Raw genomic sequence first — 19,780 nt, forward strand, 5'->3', positions numbered from 1 at the left:
GACCACCTTGTATGGCAAATTTCATCGTCACTGCTCCCCCCCCACCACCACCACACTTGTAGATGATGTGTGTAATAGTTAAATAACTCTCTTAAGAAGTCATATATGTATTTAAATGACATAAATAAAGAATTAATCCATCAGTTACACAAACAAAAAATATAGAATAATTTTCACAAATGCAAAAGTTATTCTGAATAGCTTGAGTTAAGGAAACATACTAAACAATTCAGTCATCAATCTACACCAGTGTTCCCCAGAACACGTTTTCCGCAAACTGGTTACAAGTGTTCCGCCGGTGAAAGATAATTGGCTACTCTGAATAAAAATGTCTAGGGAATTATTTCCGATATAACAGAACAATTAACAATATTTGAAGAAAAGATATCAAGTTACTTTCCTTCCTTAAATACACACAATTATGACTGTATATGAAATCCATTGGGCACAGATAATACATCAAGTTGTGAATTTTCGTTACAAGAAGAACAATTAGTTACATTGTCAATGGATCGTACTCTAAAAATGAAATTCTCTGAAATAACTCTTGAAGAATTTTGGATTTTTGTCCAAGTCGAATACCCAGCTTTCTCCACAAGAGCACTGAAAATTTTGTTACAGTTTTCAACATCATATTTATGTGAGCTCGGTTTCTCAATATTAACCCAAATAAGAAACTAAAAAGCGTGAAAGACTTACTAATATAGACAAAGAGATGAGGGTAGCTATATCAATATTAGACCTGATATTGCTGAAATTTGCAAAAGCTGACAAGCTCAAATAAATATCGCATTAAAATAAGTTCCATTTTTATAAAAGGCAAGTCCAAGCAAATTTTTATTGCTAGTCTTATGACTCTAATGCCTTTGGTGTTCCCCAAGTTTTTCTTATAATCAAAAGTGTTCCGTGACTTTGAAAAGAACCACTAATCTACACCATTAAAAGTTTTTCAATTTCAGCAACAAGATTGTCATGTTTACAGACAACTGTAGTATACTAGTGTATAAACTTACCTACTCTACTTTTTATACAACTATAAGAAGTAGAGCAGGTAAGTTTAGTCTGCCTAAACTCAGTGTTTGATAAAGTTTATGCATCTTCTTTTCATGGGAATTAACAGCATCCTTACTTCGAATTTTATCTGAATTATTCTTGAAAATTATAATTGGAAAATTAAAATTATTCTTAAAAAATTATATTTGGAATTATTGACAACAATAAAATAAGTTATAAACAATTTATAATTCACCAGGAAACACCAAAACACAGAGATGTAGCAAGCAATGACTTTGTAAACGAATAATTCATGAAAGCTACACATCGGTTGATTCACCAGAGTATCATTTGTCTAAAAGTGTTATATGAGCAAATGCAGCATCGCATAAATGGGCAATGGTCATAACTGAAAAGCGTTATATTAGTAAATCATTGAAAAGAGAAATGTCATAAGGCAGGGTATTACTGTATTTTAATTTCCAGTTTAAAATTTAACAGAATACTGAAATAAATTTTATAGTTAAAATTTATCAGTTTAACCAATATTAAGAAACAGTTACACTCTTCTATAAGGCATGGTAATTTCTTTTCACAATCTTTGCTATGACATTGTAGCTGTAAGAAGATGCTGATGTGCTGAGTAGATTATGTTAAAAGCATGTGTTCGGTACACGAAAATTCTGTTTGCATGGATAGTGATGTCATATGCCAGGAAATTCAGTTCATAACCATGAATGTTTTGGGCTTTTATTGTTTGCTTTATTAAGCTTAAAATAGCATTGGTTCTATGGGATTCTGGCTGACTCTTTTCCACAGTTTCTTTCGGCAAAGCATTTTGCAACAGTCATATTTGCTGTAGTGTGCATCAACTGTATAACCTACATATACAGTATCATTCCAGTTCTCTTTATGTGGTTCTATTTCTTCTTTAATCTCTTTCCATCCACTGCTGGATATATACCTTCCCCTTAACTTTCCAGTTCTGTTTGCATTTAGCCAATGTCCACCATCATCCCTCCATCTTTTTCTTTGGTGACCATTCCTTCTCTTGATATACAATCAGTGCTTAATTTTGAACCACTAATCTACACCATTAAAAGTTTTTCGATTTCAGCAACAAGATTGTCATGTTTACAGACAACTGTAGTATACTAGTGTAGCACTTTTCACTTTCATCTGACAATCTACTAATATGATCAATCCATCTCCATTTACATGCTTTACAACACTTCACAATATTTTCTACTCCAGTCATCTCTCTAATTCTAGTATTTCTTATTCTATCCCTTTTTGTTATGTGGCACATTCTTCTCACCAAGGCGCTTTTTTTGGGCTACATGAAACCTGTCTTCTTGTTTTTTAATCATTGCCCATGTCTCACTTCCATAGGTAAGCACTGGAATAATGCATACTAAAGAGCTTTCTTTTTTAGACATACAGGTAAATCTCCTAACAGATAATCTTTATAAAGCCAAAATGCTTTTTATCCTTAAAACTAATTGACCAAGGTAAATTTAGTCCTCTGATGGTTCTATTTATACCATATTTATTACATGTTTTTTAAGAGTGACAAAATTTTAAATCAAGATATTAATAATAATTTCACATATAATGACAATATCCCTCTTGTGAAGCTGGAAATCTATAGCATACAATATTATCAGTGGAATAAATGTGAAATAAGAATGTCTGATCTATAGAAATTCCTTCAAGACTTCCTTTAGAAACAGGCAAAAAAATCATCTATGACTTAAAGACTTTCACAAACATCCATGTCAAAGCCTATTAGCCATGAAGTTGAAATGTGATCTGCTGATGGCATCATGACAACTTATGTTAAATTAAAACATATTTCTGATAATTTCTGTTCTACTGAAAGTAGAACAGAAAGAAAATCTTTACCAGACTTTTGTTTGATGATTTTAATTAACCTTTTATTGATTATGTTCATATAAATCTTTCTTAGAACAATTATGAAAAATCCATTATAATTTTACAGTGTCAATGTAACAACTCATTAACATAAATCTAATTTACAGGTTAGTTATTCAAATGAATAACTATCCTGTAAATTAGATTTAAATGGAAATAAATGTGAAAAAAAAAAAAACAATATATATATATATATATATATATATATATATCAGTGGGATCACGTGTCCATTTCAGTTGGGTGTGCTGTCGTGTGGCTTATGCAACCAGCTACAAAATTCACATGAATTTGAATGTACGATTGCATTTTTATTGATATATATGAAAGTTTTAAGAGTGCATAGCGCATCAGTATTTATCTTGCATCAGTATTTATCTTAATTGGTCCAATGCAATTAATTGTAAAATAACTTTGAATACTTTAATTTATCAATTAATTATAACCAAATCTGAATACAGTGGGAGATAATGTGTTTGTTTTAAGATATATTAAAAAACAATCATTAAGGAGAATGCTATATTTGGTTAGTATGTTTGAATTACTCAAAGGTGTAAATATGTGAATCATCATCATCATCAATAAGTCAGGTGAGAATCAGAAATGTAAAGGAAAGAATAAGTGTGAGTAGAAATACTTTCATTAATGGCATGCTTGCTTTGAACTTGCTCAGTAAATTTGGAAGAGGAGGATGAGGCTTACTTCTTTCGACTACAACCATACAATCTGCAAAAGCTCTGACAGAAAAGAGGACATTAAACAGATCGTCAACAATGTTCCCCATTGTAAATATGGACATAAAAGTTATAAATTATTTACAGAAATTATAGATATTAAAAACCTATCAAAATCAGTGTCCTAAACATGTTAGTTCACAAAAGTAAAACAGAAGAAACCAAGAAAACAAAAACAGCAACTCATGACAAATAACAACATTCGATTGGATTGAGTAACACAATAACCAATCACGGCCACTGATTTCTGGGTGGTTTAAAACCACTAGAGCATTAAGAATTTTGGCCCACTACGCCATCCATATGTCTGTTCAAAGGGTTGAAAGGTGTCTGTATTTGTGACCACACACCCATGCTATTAATGCGAATGTGATACAATGTTTATGCATCAAAAAAGCATCCTCTTCATAAAGCATTAATATATTGTGTTTTTAATTTTAGGAATCACATGAAGCCAGGAAACAATTAGGAGGGGCATCTTTAACAGGAGTAAATGCTAAATATAATATCAGTGACACTGCTATTCAGTGGGTGAGCCACACACTCAGCACATCCTGAATATACACCCTTGATATATATTTACACACACACACAGTAGAATCTGCTTATTGTGATCGCTGGGTAATATTATCAATCGGCTATTGATATCGAAATCAGTTGGTATACCAAAACATACCATTTAAAATGAATTAAAAATAATCAGTCAATTATAATCAAAGTTCTGGTTATTGTTATCAAAATCTTCGAATGTTTAGCCTTTTGCATCTCAGAATTAAGAACTTTAAGGGTTAATCAGGAGAAAATTTGACAAAGAACATTTGCCGAAATCTGACTTTTGTGTTAATCTTCTTTTACTGTTATTCTTCCGTAAATCTCATATCTTCAAGGCAAATGAAGGTGGGCAATCTTCTTATAATCTTAATCACCTGTTAATCTTAAATCTTCCAGGAAAATGCAGGTGGGCATAAATACAGTCTAATTGTGATTCATCGAGTTTATTTTCATGCTCTCTTTCAGTAAGTGAAGTTGACTTTAAGTGCTCGTTAAAACAGCCCTTAGAATTATGACAGAAGTAAGTAAAAAAACGTAAAGATTTATCTTTTCAAGAAAAGCAAAGAACTTTGGAGTGCTGTGATAAGTTGCCCAAAATGAATCAGCACAGTGCAGCTGTACATTTAAAAATTTCACAACCACTCTTGTTGTGTAAGATCTTAAAAATTGATCAAACATTGAAACTTCAGCTCTTACTAAGGACAACATGGAACGGAAGAGAACCAGATCTGGTAAGGATACTCAAGTTGAATCAGCATTAAATATTTGGTTTAGTAATGTTTGTGAAAAGAATGATTTGATTAATGGGCCTTTGATGCATCAAAAAGCAGAACTTGCAAAAACAATGGGCAAACAAAATTTCACTGTAACTGATGGATGGTTTAAGAGGTGTAAAAACTGAGAGAATATTGTGTACAAGCATATTCGTGGTGAAGAAAAAAGTGCTGATTTTTTATCAGCTGATGCATGGATTAAGATCGAGTGGCCAAAAATTATTACTGAATATTCTCCTGAAGATATTTACAATGCAGACGAAACAGTACTCTATTTTTGTGCAATGCCTGACCATACTTATTTGTTTAAATATGAAAGTACTAAAGGATTTAAATCTTCAAAAGAGCGAGTGACAGTTCTTTGTTGTGCTAATATGAAAGATGAGAAATAAGAGCTCCTAGTGATTGGAAAAAGTAAAAATCCTCAGTGTTTTAAAGGTGTCAAAAGTTTGGCTGTTGACTACTGTTCTAGTGCATATGCTTGGATGACTAATGCCATTTTCAACAATTGGTTAGTTAAGTGGGATCTTAAATTAAAGTGCAAAACTGTCTTGTTAGTAGACTGCACTGCACACACAAACAATTTATCATTAAAGAACATCAAAATAATCTTCTTGCCTTCGAACAGTACATCATAAATTCAACCATATGACCAAGGCATCATACGAGCTTTTAAAGCTTATTATGACAGGGAAGTATGTGCGAGAATTATAGCTGAACTAGATTATATAAAAGATCAATCTGATGCAAGTGAAATTGCAAAAAAGATTTCCTTAATATGAAATATTAGGGAAATCTAATATGGTAGCAATGTCATGGAGAAGACTGTTGAAAACTGCTTCCAAAAAGGTGGATTTTTTTAAAACAAACTCTGAAATTCCTTCTTCCAAAGAATCTGAATATCTTACAAATGAAATTTTTGATAAAACCCCAGATGGTATGTCAAAAGAAGAATTTGAAAGTTGGTTGGATATTGATAACAACGTTGAAGTGGTGGCTACAATGATAGTGTCAGAAATATGTCAAGCTGCTTCCAATGAGAACTTTAAACTAGTGGAAGAAAGTGAACCTAATAAAAGTATCATCATCATAGTTTACTCACAATATGATACAATGTGAAAAAGGGAAAAGAGATTTATATTAAAATTAAAGATTGCAAATTATGATCTTTCAAGTCTCTCTATCTTGAGCTAACTGGTAGATGTCAGATGGAGTTTTACAGTTCAGCCTATTGATGTTTCACATATGTATTGGCAAAATTGTTTGCATGGTCTTCCTCTACTGCAATTGCCATCTTCTGGTTTGTACAGGATGAGGGATTCCAAAAAGGGTGAGACTTCAAGATGTCTGAGTTGATGTCAAGCCATCTGAGTTGCAGTTTTTTTATTATATTGACAAGTGGTTCTTGCTTAGCCAGATTTAGCACAGCAGAGTTAGTGACACGGTCCATCCAAGTGTATCCAAGGATCAGTCTGAGACATGTAGTTATAAAGGAGTTAATTAGATCTGTAGTTTTTTTTTTTTTTTTTCGTGCTTATTGTCCAGGTTTGAGAACCATACAAGAGGATGGATCTACTGGTTGCATGGTATAGTCTTAATTTTGTCTTTAATGATATTAATGATGATTTCCAGATAGGGCAGAGTTTGTTATGGAAGACTAGAGCCAGCATGCAAGAAGCTCTATGAATACTATGATAAGTTTTTTAAATAAATTTTATGTTGTTGCTTATTGAAAAGTTGTTTATAGCAATAAATTGAAATAAATGATGCAAATTTTTATATCCTTTGCTTAATGTTATCAGCCGGTTATTGTTAGCAAAAAGTGGCTGTCTCAAAGTGATCATAATAAGCGACATCTATTGCATGTGTGTGTGTGTGAATATATATGTATGTATATTTCCTTGACAAAAATTCTAAGTAACTAAAAAGAAATTATAATAAAATAACTTTGAGGATGTTTAACAAAAACATGCAAACTGTAAAACGATTATACTTACTTTGTCCCAAAGAGACTGTAATTCATCTTGGCCACCCAAGTCCCAAAAATTAAGACGAATCCCATGGATGTCAATTCTGCCAACTAAGAAACAAAAAAATAAATTTTCTAATGGTAACGAATTTTTAATATCACAAAGAACCATGAAATCAGAACATTTTGCTTACTTTGATAATTACTATATTTATCATGATATCGCTTTCTTGGAGTTCCAATTCTTCTCTTTCATTTATTTTATATACGCATAGTATTTTTGGAGGCATTATGAGTAGGATACAAGTCCAAGAATATACTGTCTATTTGATTTAAATGTTCTATCTATTTCTGTTATTGTAGTAGTCAACTGATTTTATATTCAGGAGTGTAAGCTTTTTTTTTTTTTTAAACTGTGAACTGTAATTAAACTGTAAACTTGTTTAATGGTCCCATTTGGTGTATCCAGCTGTTCCTCAGAGAAATTTCATTTCTGCTGTTCGAATTCATTTTTCATCTTTCTTTTTTTATGGTCTACATTTCACTTACATATAATAAAGTTTGTTCCACAGGACATTACATAGTCTGATTCTAGTGTTTTTTTTGTGTGTGTTTTTTTTCTGTATGAGGGAAGACAAAGATATCATTTATTATGCCATTTACTATAAACAAAATCTGATATTTTAATGTCTATATCACCTTCATAATAATAAGTCACATCCCAAGTATTTGAAAAACACTTACTCTAATATTTTATTATCTATAAATATTTTACTACTTATTTTGCGGAAATATTTTACATTATTTTTGTTATTACTTTGTATATTCTCATGTTATACTGTTCTGAAATTTCATTTAATGATCTTTGTAAATCAACTTCTGATGCAATTTGATCATCTGCAAATGATAGTTTACCTATCCTTATTTGTATACCAAATGGGTTATGCTGTTTCTAGGTTGTTATAATTTTATATATATATATTTAACTACAGCAGTAAAAGCTGGGAAGAGGAAAATGCATGTAGTAATAAGGGGATGGAATTTCTAGAATTCTTGAAGGACAAATATCTTAGGCAACATGTAATAGAGGGAACAAGAGTTTCAAGAGTTTTGGATTTGGTCATAGCATCAGAAAAGCTGATAATAAGTGAGATGATATCTCTCCCACCAGTTGGAGAGAGTGACCATGTGGTTGTGACTTGGAAGATGAATAGACGTGCAGGAGTATCAAAGAAAAGGGAACATATGGGAATTATAAGGCAGGTGATTCATAGTGCAGTCAGAGTATATAATAGTCTGACTGCACTATGAAGAAGCAACAAAAAAATTCCGTTGAGGCAGATTTGAACCTCCAACCTCCGGATACCTGTACTATCCTACTACAATCCATTTCTTTGCCAACTATACTACAGACTTGCAGTGACCCATACAGATGACGAATAACAGTAGAGATAATGCACATCCTAGTCTTACACCTGATTTTACATCAAATGTATCCCCTTCAATTATTACTGCTGATTTCCAACTTAAATATACATTATGTAATTATTAAATATACATTAAACATAAAAGTATTGCTTCATTATTCTAATTATCCTATTCATACCATATAGCATTTTACTGAAGTTTTTTTGCCTGTCATATGCCTTTTCCAGATGTGCAAAGCTTAAATACAGATCTCGTTATATTGCAAAGGTTTCTCAACTATTTGTTTTAAATTGAAAATGTGATCTGATAACTCCTATTTGGACTGAACACTCACTTTCTTCTTCAAGTTCCTCTTTCACAATTTCATATACAATATTTTATTAATATTTTAAACAATTTTTGTCTATTAGCTTTATCAAAGGCTCCTTCATAATCAATAAAAAGGCCATGTGTTCTTCTTTTTGAAATTCTCTTCTCTTTTCAATTAATAATTTTAGAGTGAAAATTGAGTCTATGAAAGATTGGTCTTTTTTGTAATCCATTTTGTTCTTCTAATAGTCTGCCTTCTACAATGCTGTTTAGTTTTTCTTTTAATATTCCTGCATACATTTGTTCTTTGTATTTAGCAGACTAATTAGAGCCTCTGTAGCGCAATTGGAAGAATAATGATACGCTGCACCCTTCGACTGGAAAAAGCCTAAGTTCGATTCTTGTCATGCCAGGAGGAATCTTTATATGGTTTTTATCAACTGAAGGTGAGTTAGCTGGTCTAATATAGAAGTAGCAGGTTTTTTTTCTCCTGGAAACTTGGGTTTTTCATCCTGCATACAGACAAATTGGCCTTTAGGACAGGAAATTTACAGGCATAAAAATCCTAGTGGTGGTGGTAAGCAGTAGAGGTGTTGATGTAGATGATGGAGAGTTGTAGAGTAGATGTCCTCCTTCAATGAGTCTTTGGACTCCTTGGAGGTGTCACAAAATAATAATAATTCCCCTATAGTTCCTAAACATTTCTATAAATCCAAAAAAAAGCTTCACAGAGAATATGAGAAGCTTTTTTTGGATTGTGTCCATTTAGGTTGAGTGTGCTGTCGTGTGGTTTATGCTGCCTATGCTACAAAATTCAATTTGACCTATTATTGCATTTTTATTGATGTATGATAGTTTTAAGAGTGCATACCGCATTAGAGTTCATTTAATTGGTCCAGTGCAATTAATTGTAGGATAGAAAGCATAAAGGTCAAATGATTATTCAGGGTTCAAGGTTATATTGTGAATGGTCAGTGAAATTTAGTACTTGTGTAAAATTGGTGATTTTATCTGTTTTATTGTGTGTGTTTTCTTAGAAAAGTAGTGTTTTATAGTATGTATTAGAGTAGATTTTTGTGTTTTTAGAGTATTTCGTTATAATTACACCAAAAATGCAGACAAAACAGAATGCTATTAAGAAGTCTTTGGACTCCCTGGATGTGTCACATATAAAAGAACAGCGAAGCAATGAACAAGAAGGTTTTCTCCACTAAAGATTATATTGAAGAGAATGCTGAAAATAATTTAACCTCTGATTATTAGACAGACGACGAGAGAATTGCAGGTTGAGCAGTGTTTAGAGGAATACAGAGAGAATAAAAAAAGTTGCAGCTACAAAATGAAAAACAAAGCATGGAATCAGGTAAGTTAGTGTGTAATAACAAAAATCTGGTAAGTAAAGTTGATTATAAAAAGAAAGATGTTATTTGGTATAGTGACTCTATCATAAAACATGCCATTGATTAGCGGGTTATAACATAAAGTTTTCCCAGAGCACAAATTAAAAATATCACGCAAGCAATTAAAAAACAGAAAAGAAAAGCAAAAGAAGCCATAATTCTGATAGGTGCCAATGACTTAACTAGCAATAAATTCAGTATGAGAGAGGACATGAGAAGGTTGTTGGAAGAAGCAAGAGTGAAGAGGGAGAAAGTAAAAATCATTAGATATGATGGAAATGAATTACGAACAAGGACTATGATGGCAAACAATTCAATGCATAGGCTGTGTAGAAGGAATGGATGTGTGGAGTGAGTGTGAGGGAAGATTGGATTTGTAAAAGAGGGACGGCCTACACTTGAATGCGATTGGCATCAGAAGTCTTGAAAAATTATTAATTGATATAAGACCTAACACAGGGAGTCAGGGAAACTGAATTCTGATGGAGGAATCATGAAAATCTGTATGTAATAACCATTCCTATCATTAACACAGTTACCTAACATTGTCGCTCTTACATACAAATTATGAAGAGAGAGAGAGAGAGAGAATGATTCTGTATTCATCCAGTTTGGACCTATCAAATGTGTAGAGATGTCTGCATAAGTAAGGAACTAGATAAGAAAAAAGATCTGCAAGTTGTTAAATTGTCGTGATGACCAGACAAGAGTATATAATGCATGAAGGTAACGTATTATGTCTGTACACTAATGTTACGAGTATCAGAAACAAAGGAGTAGAGTTTGTTGCCTTGGTTATATTGGGACCTCATATTGTAGGCATTAGTGAGATCTGGCTATCAGAAGCAAACATACTAACTGGTAAGTGCAAAGTATTTTTAGGACAGATAGACAGAATGGGAGAGGAGGGGAGGGCATGTTACTAATGTTGTCAAATGACTTGAATCCAGTTAGTTGTGACCTATGACTGCAATACTAGTAACAGTTTTTCATGTGGTAGTGAGTTTGAAGCCATCTGGTATAAGGCAGAGTCTAACAAGATTAAATACATGGTGGGCTGTTGTTACAGACCTGATGGATCAGTTGCTAGCGACAAAGAAATGCATTATCAAATAAATATAAGATGGGTGCAAAAAGAGTAATCATAATGGGAACTTTAATTATCAGAACACTGATTGGCTGGCTTCTCATGAAATCTCATGAGAAGAATGAAACTGAATTTATTGAGCTGTTGTGAGACAACTTCCTCAAGCAGTATGTGACAAAAGAAACTCGTGGTTAAAGAGTATTAGATCTGATTATAGGGTGAAAGGAGGCTTCAGTTAAAGATGTAACTATTCTGCCTCTGGTTGGTGACAGTGATCATGCAGTACTCACTTGGGAAGTGGCTATGTTTCAGTTCAGTTCATTATCATGAAGTTTTGAGTTTTTACTGCTTGTAATAGACAGCTTAAAATAGCAGTGGTTCTATGTGATGAATTATGCTGGGACTTTACCATAAGTTCATTTTTGTGCAACATTTTGTTATAGTGGTGTACATTATAGTGCATATCTACTGTTGTCTCACTGAACAAAACTTTCTCCATACACCTAATTTAAATTTCATTAAAGTGCAATCTATCAGTCACAGACAGTCATTTCATCCATGAAATTTACTTTATACATCTTACAATATATCTTTCACTTGATACGTTATTTTATTATTATTATTATTATATAAGTATCTCCATGGAGTCAGAAGGCTCATGGCAAGAGACCCATTATTCACACAATGCCTATCATATCTTTCCTTAAATTCATTCACTGACAAAGCACCCAAAAACCTCTGGTAACCCATTCCACCTATTCACCACCATCCAATCAAAAAAATGGATAGTCTTAACACCCTTGCTAACCACACTCTTACACAATTTCCATGGGTGACCGATGTTCTTTCCCTGCTATATTATACTGTATTACTTTAACACATGAGAAGTTTCAGAAACTATGCAGTCCAGGATTAAAAAAAGAAGGAATCCATTCATGTGCTTTTTTAACAGATGGAGGTTGTAGTTTCATGGGAAAGGATGTTACAAAGAGGTAAATGGAATGAAAGATGAGTTGGGAACATGAACTGTAAATGGACGTTGGGGCAGAGTTTAACAGAAATGGTTGGAATGATAGATGCCAGTTAAACTAAACAAATACATAATATCTGAACAAAAGGCATAATACAGAAACAAGTAATGTATGTGAGGCAGTAAATAGAGTGAGTCCATGAGAGAGTAACTGTCATTTAGATAACCTCCTCTGAACAGCAACAAGAATTTTTAGAGATGTTTTGGGTGCCCTAAATATGCAAGCAGTAGTCTAAGGAAAGACATATTGGAATTTTTACAGATTTAGCTGCTGGAATAATGAAAATAGTATTTTAGGGGGAAAAAAAAAGAATAACATGTTTTTTTGTTTTTGAGTTTTAGGATGCTTATAGAGTAAAGTTTGCCATCAAAGGCTAGCTTTACAGCTAGTCTAGAAGAGAGAGCTCTTGTTTTGACTGCTGAGCTGAGTGTTAATCAAAGATAAGGTAGATTATCTAAGGTAGAAAGATTAATAAAATACACAATTTTGTTTTTTTTTGAGAGAAAAAAAAAGACAAAATTATGTTTTAAAAGCATTGATAGTGTTTTCATAATGGAGTAATGTATCTCCACTAAAGGATGGGATGAAGATCAATGTTTAAAGCACCGGCAATAGATTCTTGTAGCCTGAGATGTCTGTGCTCTTTAAGGTTTGTCATATATTGGGAAGAGGAATTGAGGATCTGTCATCAGCAACAATAGAGTTTGAGATCAGTGAGAGAGGTTTATTCATGTATATAGAAAAGCTTGTGGGCTACTGTTTAAAGTTTTTTCACTTGGTTACAAAGTCAGTTATATAAACATGACCTTCCCTTAGTAAACCTATGCTGTTCATTGCAAAGTAGAGATTCACTGTCAATCCATTTCTGAATGTGAGCCCTAACCATTTCCAAAATCTTCCCCACCACTCCTGAGATACTAATTGGTTGATAGTTGGATACATCAGTCTTTGCACCACCCTGGTGCAATGGAATTACCATACATTCTTTCCATTCCTGCAGAATCTTCCCTGTTCTGAGACTCATATTATATAGACAGTTCAACTGGACACTCTTTTAGCATACGTGCTGATATCCCATCAGTCCCTGTTGCTGAATTCTTATTCAGTTTGTGCAACAAATCTAATACCTCACCCTCATGCACTAGTTTCTTCATCCAGTGAAGAGGTAGTAGTGAGCTCAATGTTGCAAATATAGTGGGGTGTTGCTAGACACTTATGGGTTCAAGATTGCTAAGCAAGTAATCATTATGGGTGACTTAAATAATCTCAATATTGGTTGGGATATTTGTATGGATCTAACAGGAGATTATTATTATTGATATTACTGTTATTTTCTTGACCTCCACGAGTCACAAGCCTCATCATGGGAGGTCAAAGATAATAAATGCAGTCTATTGTACCACTCTATAAACTGCTCAGGCAATGTATTCCATGCTCCTACCATTCCCCATGCAAAAAACTTACTCCCTACTCTTTTAATCACTACTTCCTTTTGCATTTTCCAGAGATGGTCTCATGTCCTTGTTCCTTCCTCTCATTGTACCATATGAAAAATCTCCCCAGTATTAAGCTGATACACGTCTATCTCACACCATATATTCTCAAAGCCATTAGTATTATTTCTACTGTGATTCTCCATCCTGAGAGGGCACAGTTCATCTATCATGAGTAACACTCCACTAGCAGATTAGATTCACCTTCTCTACTCTGCCAAAATATGCTATACCCTTCAATTTCTATCTCCCTCAGTTAACCAAGTTACATTGATATGAACAATCTTCATAGAGAGACTGAGTCAATTAATGCCACAAACTCATTCTCCTTTATTTCTAATGTTCCTAACATTTGTTTACAGACAAGCCAGTGAACTGCCAGTATTCTTTTAGCCATTATTACTCCCAGTTTCTCAAGTCACTATCCCCACACAGCTATTCCTGTTACATTCCACTCTTGCAATTCTAGTTTCTGTGACCTGACATCCTCAATAGTCGAGTCTCTCCAAATGCCAGTGTCTTTCTGCATTCAAATGTAATCCATCTCTAATCCATGTAAAGCATACAGCTCTTGTATCTTCAAATGTACCTCCATGCATTCACATCTAGACCTCTCTTCCTACACATTCTGGATATCATTTCATGTCATCATTGCTCTCTGTATTATCATAGGGCAACATGCTCACTATCTTCTCTCTGACTTATTTTTGCTGCACTATCTCTAACATCAATCTCAAATCTCTCAATACACAATTCACATTACTTCTCAGGTCATTTACATATTATTATTATCTCCTCTACATTTTCACCTCTCTTCATTGCGATTACCACATTCTCTATTGTTCCAACTTAGCAAGCACTCTTCAGAGGTTCAACTGATTGCTGATGATACAATAATAGGCAGAGCAATCAGAGATGTTACTGATATCTGGCACTTACAGAATGATTTGGATAAACTGGAAATGTAGGCAGATGATAATGGCTCTCAATTCAATGTTAGCAAGAGTAAAGATCAGATCCTAAATTTGTTATTCAGTAAAAGAATGTTATTTTTGTGGCTATAAAACATTAGGTATTTATTATTATTGTTACACAGGTATCTCCATGGAGTCAGAAGACTCATCACTTATCATGGAAAATCAGATCCATTTATTCACACATACTAGCCATCATTCACACAATACCTACCATACAATGGCAAGTATTGTGTGAATATGATCTTTGCCTACCATATAATGGTAGGCAAAGATCATAGTGGATACAAAATAGTGATAGGAAAACAAGCACTAAGAGATGAAAATAAAATATTATTTCATTTTCATCTCCTAGTCATATGAAATATTTCATACTACCTATGCATATTTAACAACTTAATCATAGGAGGTACAGCCTTTAAACATAAGAATATTAAAAAAAAAAAAAAACCCTAAGAGTTCATTAGACGGAAAGGGTAAAAACCAAATAGACCACACAACAATAAAGAAATCATGGAGATCCTCCTTTCAGGATGTGAGAGAGTATGCTACATGCCAGTAGTGACAAAGATAAAAATGAAATGAGCAAAGATATCTAAATTAAGGAGCAAAAGAAAATGGTAAAATACAAATAAACTGAAAAATAAGAATATTACAGTAGTGTTGCCAAATGAAAATTACTAAAAACAGCTAAATCTTAAAAAAAAAAAAGAGCTAAAAAGGAGTTAAAATAAAATTTTGAAGCTAAAATTTTAAAAGTAGTAGTTGATACTTTTAAATTACTTACTTTATTCAAGTTGAAGTGATACTTGCATATAAGTGGCTAAATACATCTTCCATGTGGTCTTCTGCGCTTAATTCACCCACATTCTCACTTAGATTTTTAGCTTTATTATATGTGCCCATCGTTCCAATATTACTCAGTATACTGTAGATGCTGGTAAATGATAGTCTGTACAGCACTTGTTGTTACGCCTAAGGCCATACTTGACAGCATTGGCAATTCCATGTTTCTTAATTTAGTTTTAACTACGTTCATAGAACTAAAAATTCGTTCAATTTCTGCATTAGAATTTGGTAGTATTAATAAATTTATTGCACACTGAGCAATTTCTTTAAATGGATTCATTCCAGATGCATTTTTATATTCTCGTACTTCAGTCCAGAATAGCTGAGTGTTTTCTATATTTGTCCATTTATTTAAATGGATAGTATTGTACTGGTATTCAGCAGCAACATCTTTTTCTGTTTTCAGAATTATTTCTAAGGTGGGAGTAATAGGTTCTTTTATATGTTTTAAGGCAGTGCTTTCCAAACTTTTCATGTTGGTGACACACTTTTTAGACAAACATAATTTTGCGGCACAGTAATTCAGTCTGATGTGCCTCTCATGGGTCACGTGGTCCATATTAATGCAGACCGTTCAACAGTCGATTCTTGCGTAGTTTCCTCTATAGTTGATACATTTTGTTCATCACAAACGTCATCTTCAGCTTTTCTTTTATTAATTAGAAACTTATCTATTTTATGGGTAATTCAATACCAATTTGATAAATAAAACTGTGCAAATTTATTGTAAAGCTTTAATAATAACTAAACATAAAATACAAGCACCAGCTCTTCGTTTATTTTCACTTTGCAGGTAGAAAAAACATCAATAATAACATTTGTATGAATAAGTGGTGCGCTTTATTTTTATTGGTCAAACAATAATAATACGATAATAAGAACCGAGCGACTACTACGTGATAAAACCACATGGATGAATTCGGCTGCATTTATTCTTCATTATTTATCGAAATATATTGATATGAAATATTCTTAAAGGTTAAAAATAATTAAAAGATAGTTTGTATATATAATTTTGACGCCGCTAACTAAAAGTCATACTGGTACTTTGCGAAATGGATTCCGCTGTGAAAATTTTCAGCAATTATTCTGTTTAACGCTTTATGTTCATGCGACACACCTTCACAGTGCAGCCGACACACAGTTTGGGAAGCTCTGTTTTAAGGTATTGTCAACAGAAAAAGAAGACACCATTCTTAAATTATTCAAGTTTTCAGGCAACCTTTGCTTAAGCTGTTTGAAGAGACCAAGAAGAAACTCTCTCGCTCTACTTCTAAGATTTCACTAATCATTTTGCATTATTTTCTTTTGCATCATCAACTCTGAAATTTTTCTTTCAAATCTGTAACCAAGATTTGGATTAGGATCCAAATAGTCATTAATCTCTGACTCAAGAGGGTCTACTATGGATGATAGTAGCACTAACATATTAGCAATAGAGCGAATCAAACGAGAAAGGTCTTCAAATAATTCTCATCTTATCTGCAATGTTAGATTTGAAAATTTTGTTAACTTGCAGAACTTGAACTAGAACAGGATGCAAAAATAAAACGTACAACAGATTCCTTTCATCTTTGTACATCTCCCACAAAATTTGAGCTTTGTAACATTTCTCAGTCACACTCACGACTTCGAAGTGTGTTTTTAATTCCAACCACTGGCTGAGAATTCTGTCTACTGCAGGTTCAATGGAGAGCCACCTTGTTGCACAGTTGCTTACAATTTTCAGAAGAGCATCATTTTCGTTGATAGTTTGATATAGCTCTTTGTATGCTATTTGTCTTGAAGAAGAATGTGTAAACCACTTATAAGTTTCGGCAACTAAAAATTCTAATTTTTTTGGGAAAGATTCTGCACAAGTGTGAGGCATTGCCAGCTGTAATGAATGACATACACATCTAATTAAAATTAAGGAGGGAATATATGCCTTCAGTTGTTCATAAATGCCATCATTGACGTTGTCTGTACCAATTACAATGAGATTTATAATGTCCAGTTTCTTGGTCAAGAGCTCTTTTTTCAATGCAGCACAATACCACTAGTGTCACACTTTTCTAGAACCATGTATGCATAATTTTGTTGAATTTCTTGCTATAATAAATGATGGCCATTCCTAAAATCTTATTCACTGTGATATCGTTCGATTAGTCTATTAGCAAGCTGAAATTTTCATCTCCAATGTCTGCAATTAGATCTTCAAAATGCTTACTTAGAATATTCTTTAAAATTGCAGAGCACTTAGTTCGGTTCATTTTTACCTTTGGCATAATTTGACTGTCTAGGATGATATTTTTGTGAAGATCTACTAGATGATCGCAACTGTTGAATGATGAGTGACAACAAAGAAATAACGCTAACCTACCTTCAAAGTTCGCGGTCTCATCAGACTTTTTCACAAGCATATTCGTAATAGGAACAGCCTTATATGGAACTGCAGCAAGATGTTTCTTAGTTTCGCTATGCTTTACAAGCTGACAATATTTAGCAGCTATATCACATCTACAAAACTTACAGTGGCCTTGTGTAGCATCACCAGGAACTTCACACAACCATTTACTAAACATTCCCATTTGCAACCACTCCCTCCTAAATTTTTGCATGCAAACTTTATTTTTCTCTTTGCTCATTTTTGAAGAAGGATATACAACTTTTTACTACAACGAATTACGATCAGTCTTTGTAAACTTCCCACTCGCTATCGTAACTACCAACCAGAACACTGGGCAAAGACTAACTTGTAGTGGTGCTATCAACTTTAAGACGACAAAATGGCAGACTGTTGGGCCACGTGACTGACTGATATTATCATGTGTTTCAAACATGTACGATGCTCGTGCCAAACGTACAATACAATTCCTTATCAAATGCGAACATCTGGAAAACTTTTAAAATAATTTCTTTAACAGTAAGTTATAAAAACAACTAAAAAGAGCTGAAACTAGTTCTGAGGGAGCTAGATTTGGAGCTAGGGAAGAAAAAAGAGCTAGATCTAGCTCCAAATGAGCTAAATTATCAACACTGTATTACAGAAAACTTTGCTTGTACACTCAAAAGCAAATATGAAACAATGACAAAATGAAGGGAAAAATGGAGATATAGAAGAAAAATGCCAAAATATATTACAATTATGCAATGAAAAGCTGACAAAATACTAGGAAAACAGGAGAGTCCAAAAACAATCAATAGCAGATAATGCTCTTAAGTGAGGAAAGAAGAGAAATTAGAAGTGTCTCTGTAGCGAAATTAGAAGAACAATGGGACACTGCACTCTATGATGGGAAAAGACCTAGGTTTGATTCTCATAGTAATAAGAGGAATCTTTATATGGGCTTTTTTCAATCGAAAGCAAGTTAGCCAATCTCATATGGCAGCAGCAGCAAGTTTTTCTTCCTGGAAACTTGGGTTTTTCTTCCTGGAAACTTGGATTTTTCATCCCTTATACAAGCAAATTAGGCAAGTGATGCAATTTACATACAAAATATACTGTTGACGGTGGGCTGTAGATAACATGTGTTGATGTTTGTAATTGTAAGATTAAGTAGAGAAGATGGTGAGTTGTGTGGAATAGTGTGCTCTTCCATAATGAGTCCAAGCACTCCTTGGAGGTATCATGTAATAATAGTAAAATTACTCCAAAATCAAAATAAAGAAGAAAAGAAATAAAATGTACAAGGAGAAAAATAGACAAGTAAAAGAAAAGTGTAAAAGATGAAAAAAGAAAATTGATAAATGCCAGCTTAGTTGGTTGAGTGGATGACACACCTGCTCTCCAACCAATAGGTTGTGGGCTCGAATCCCACCATGGGCAAGGATGTTTGTAAAAGCCTGCTCTGGACAAGAGCAGTGCTTTTACAAAGGACTTTTAAGCACACTTTTGTGCTCCTTGTCTTTTGTCAAAAAATTAAAATAAATAAATAAAATAAAATAATAATAATAAATTATTGAAGAACTCTGTAAAGGAGGCTAAACAGGCTACAGCAAATTTTAATTCCAAGAAACTATTCAAAATAAGAAACATAATGAAAAAAAAAACATGAGAAATCAGTAGAGAACAAACGAGGAAATATATTAATGATAGAAAAATAAAGAAAAGAGATGGATAGCACAGTCAAACCCCAATACAGGACACCACACCTCAGAAATGGAAACATTAAATATACAGGGTGATTATAAAATAACGTCAAGTGTTCAGAGCCCTCTAGCGAGTAATGTACTGGACGAAACACACCAATATTCGGTAGACGTACACAGTGGA

At 33.3% G+C, this 19,780-nt stretch overlaps 1 protein-coding gene across 3 annotated transcripts in view; it reads right to left on the minus strand.

The window, feature by feature from the left end:
• Nucleotides 1-19,780, minus strand: part of Arfrp1 (ADP-ribosylation factor related protein 1) — a 149,896-nt gene that overhangs the window by 91,507 nt on the left and 38,609 nt on the right. For all 3 annotated transcript variants that reach the window (XM_090401512.1, XM_090401513.1, XM_090401511.1), the window contains exon 4: nt 6,983-7,065. In XM_090401512.1, coding sequence (XP_090257638.1) covers nt 6,983-7,065 — 83 coding nt within the window. The remainder of the gene's footprint in view (nt 1-6,982; nt 7,066-19,780) is intronic.

This window comes from Typopeltis vanoorti, chromosome 12 (genome assembly GCF_054136105.1).
Source record: "Typopeltis vanoorti isolate ZY-2024b chromosome 12, IOZ_Tvanoo_1.0, whole genome shotgun sequence".
In the NCBI taxonomy this organism is placed as follows: Eukaryota; Metazoa; Arthropoda; class Arachnida; order Uropygi; family Thelyphonidae; genus Typopeltis; species Typopeltis vanoorti.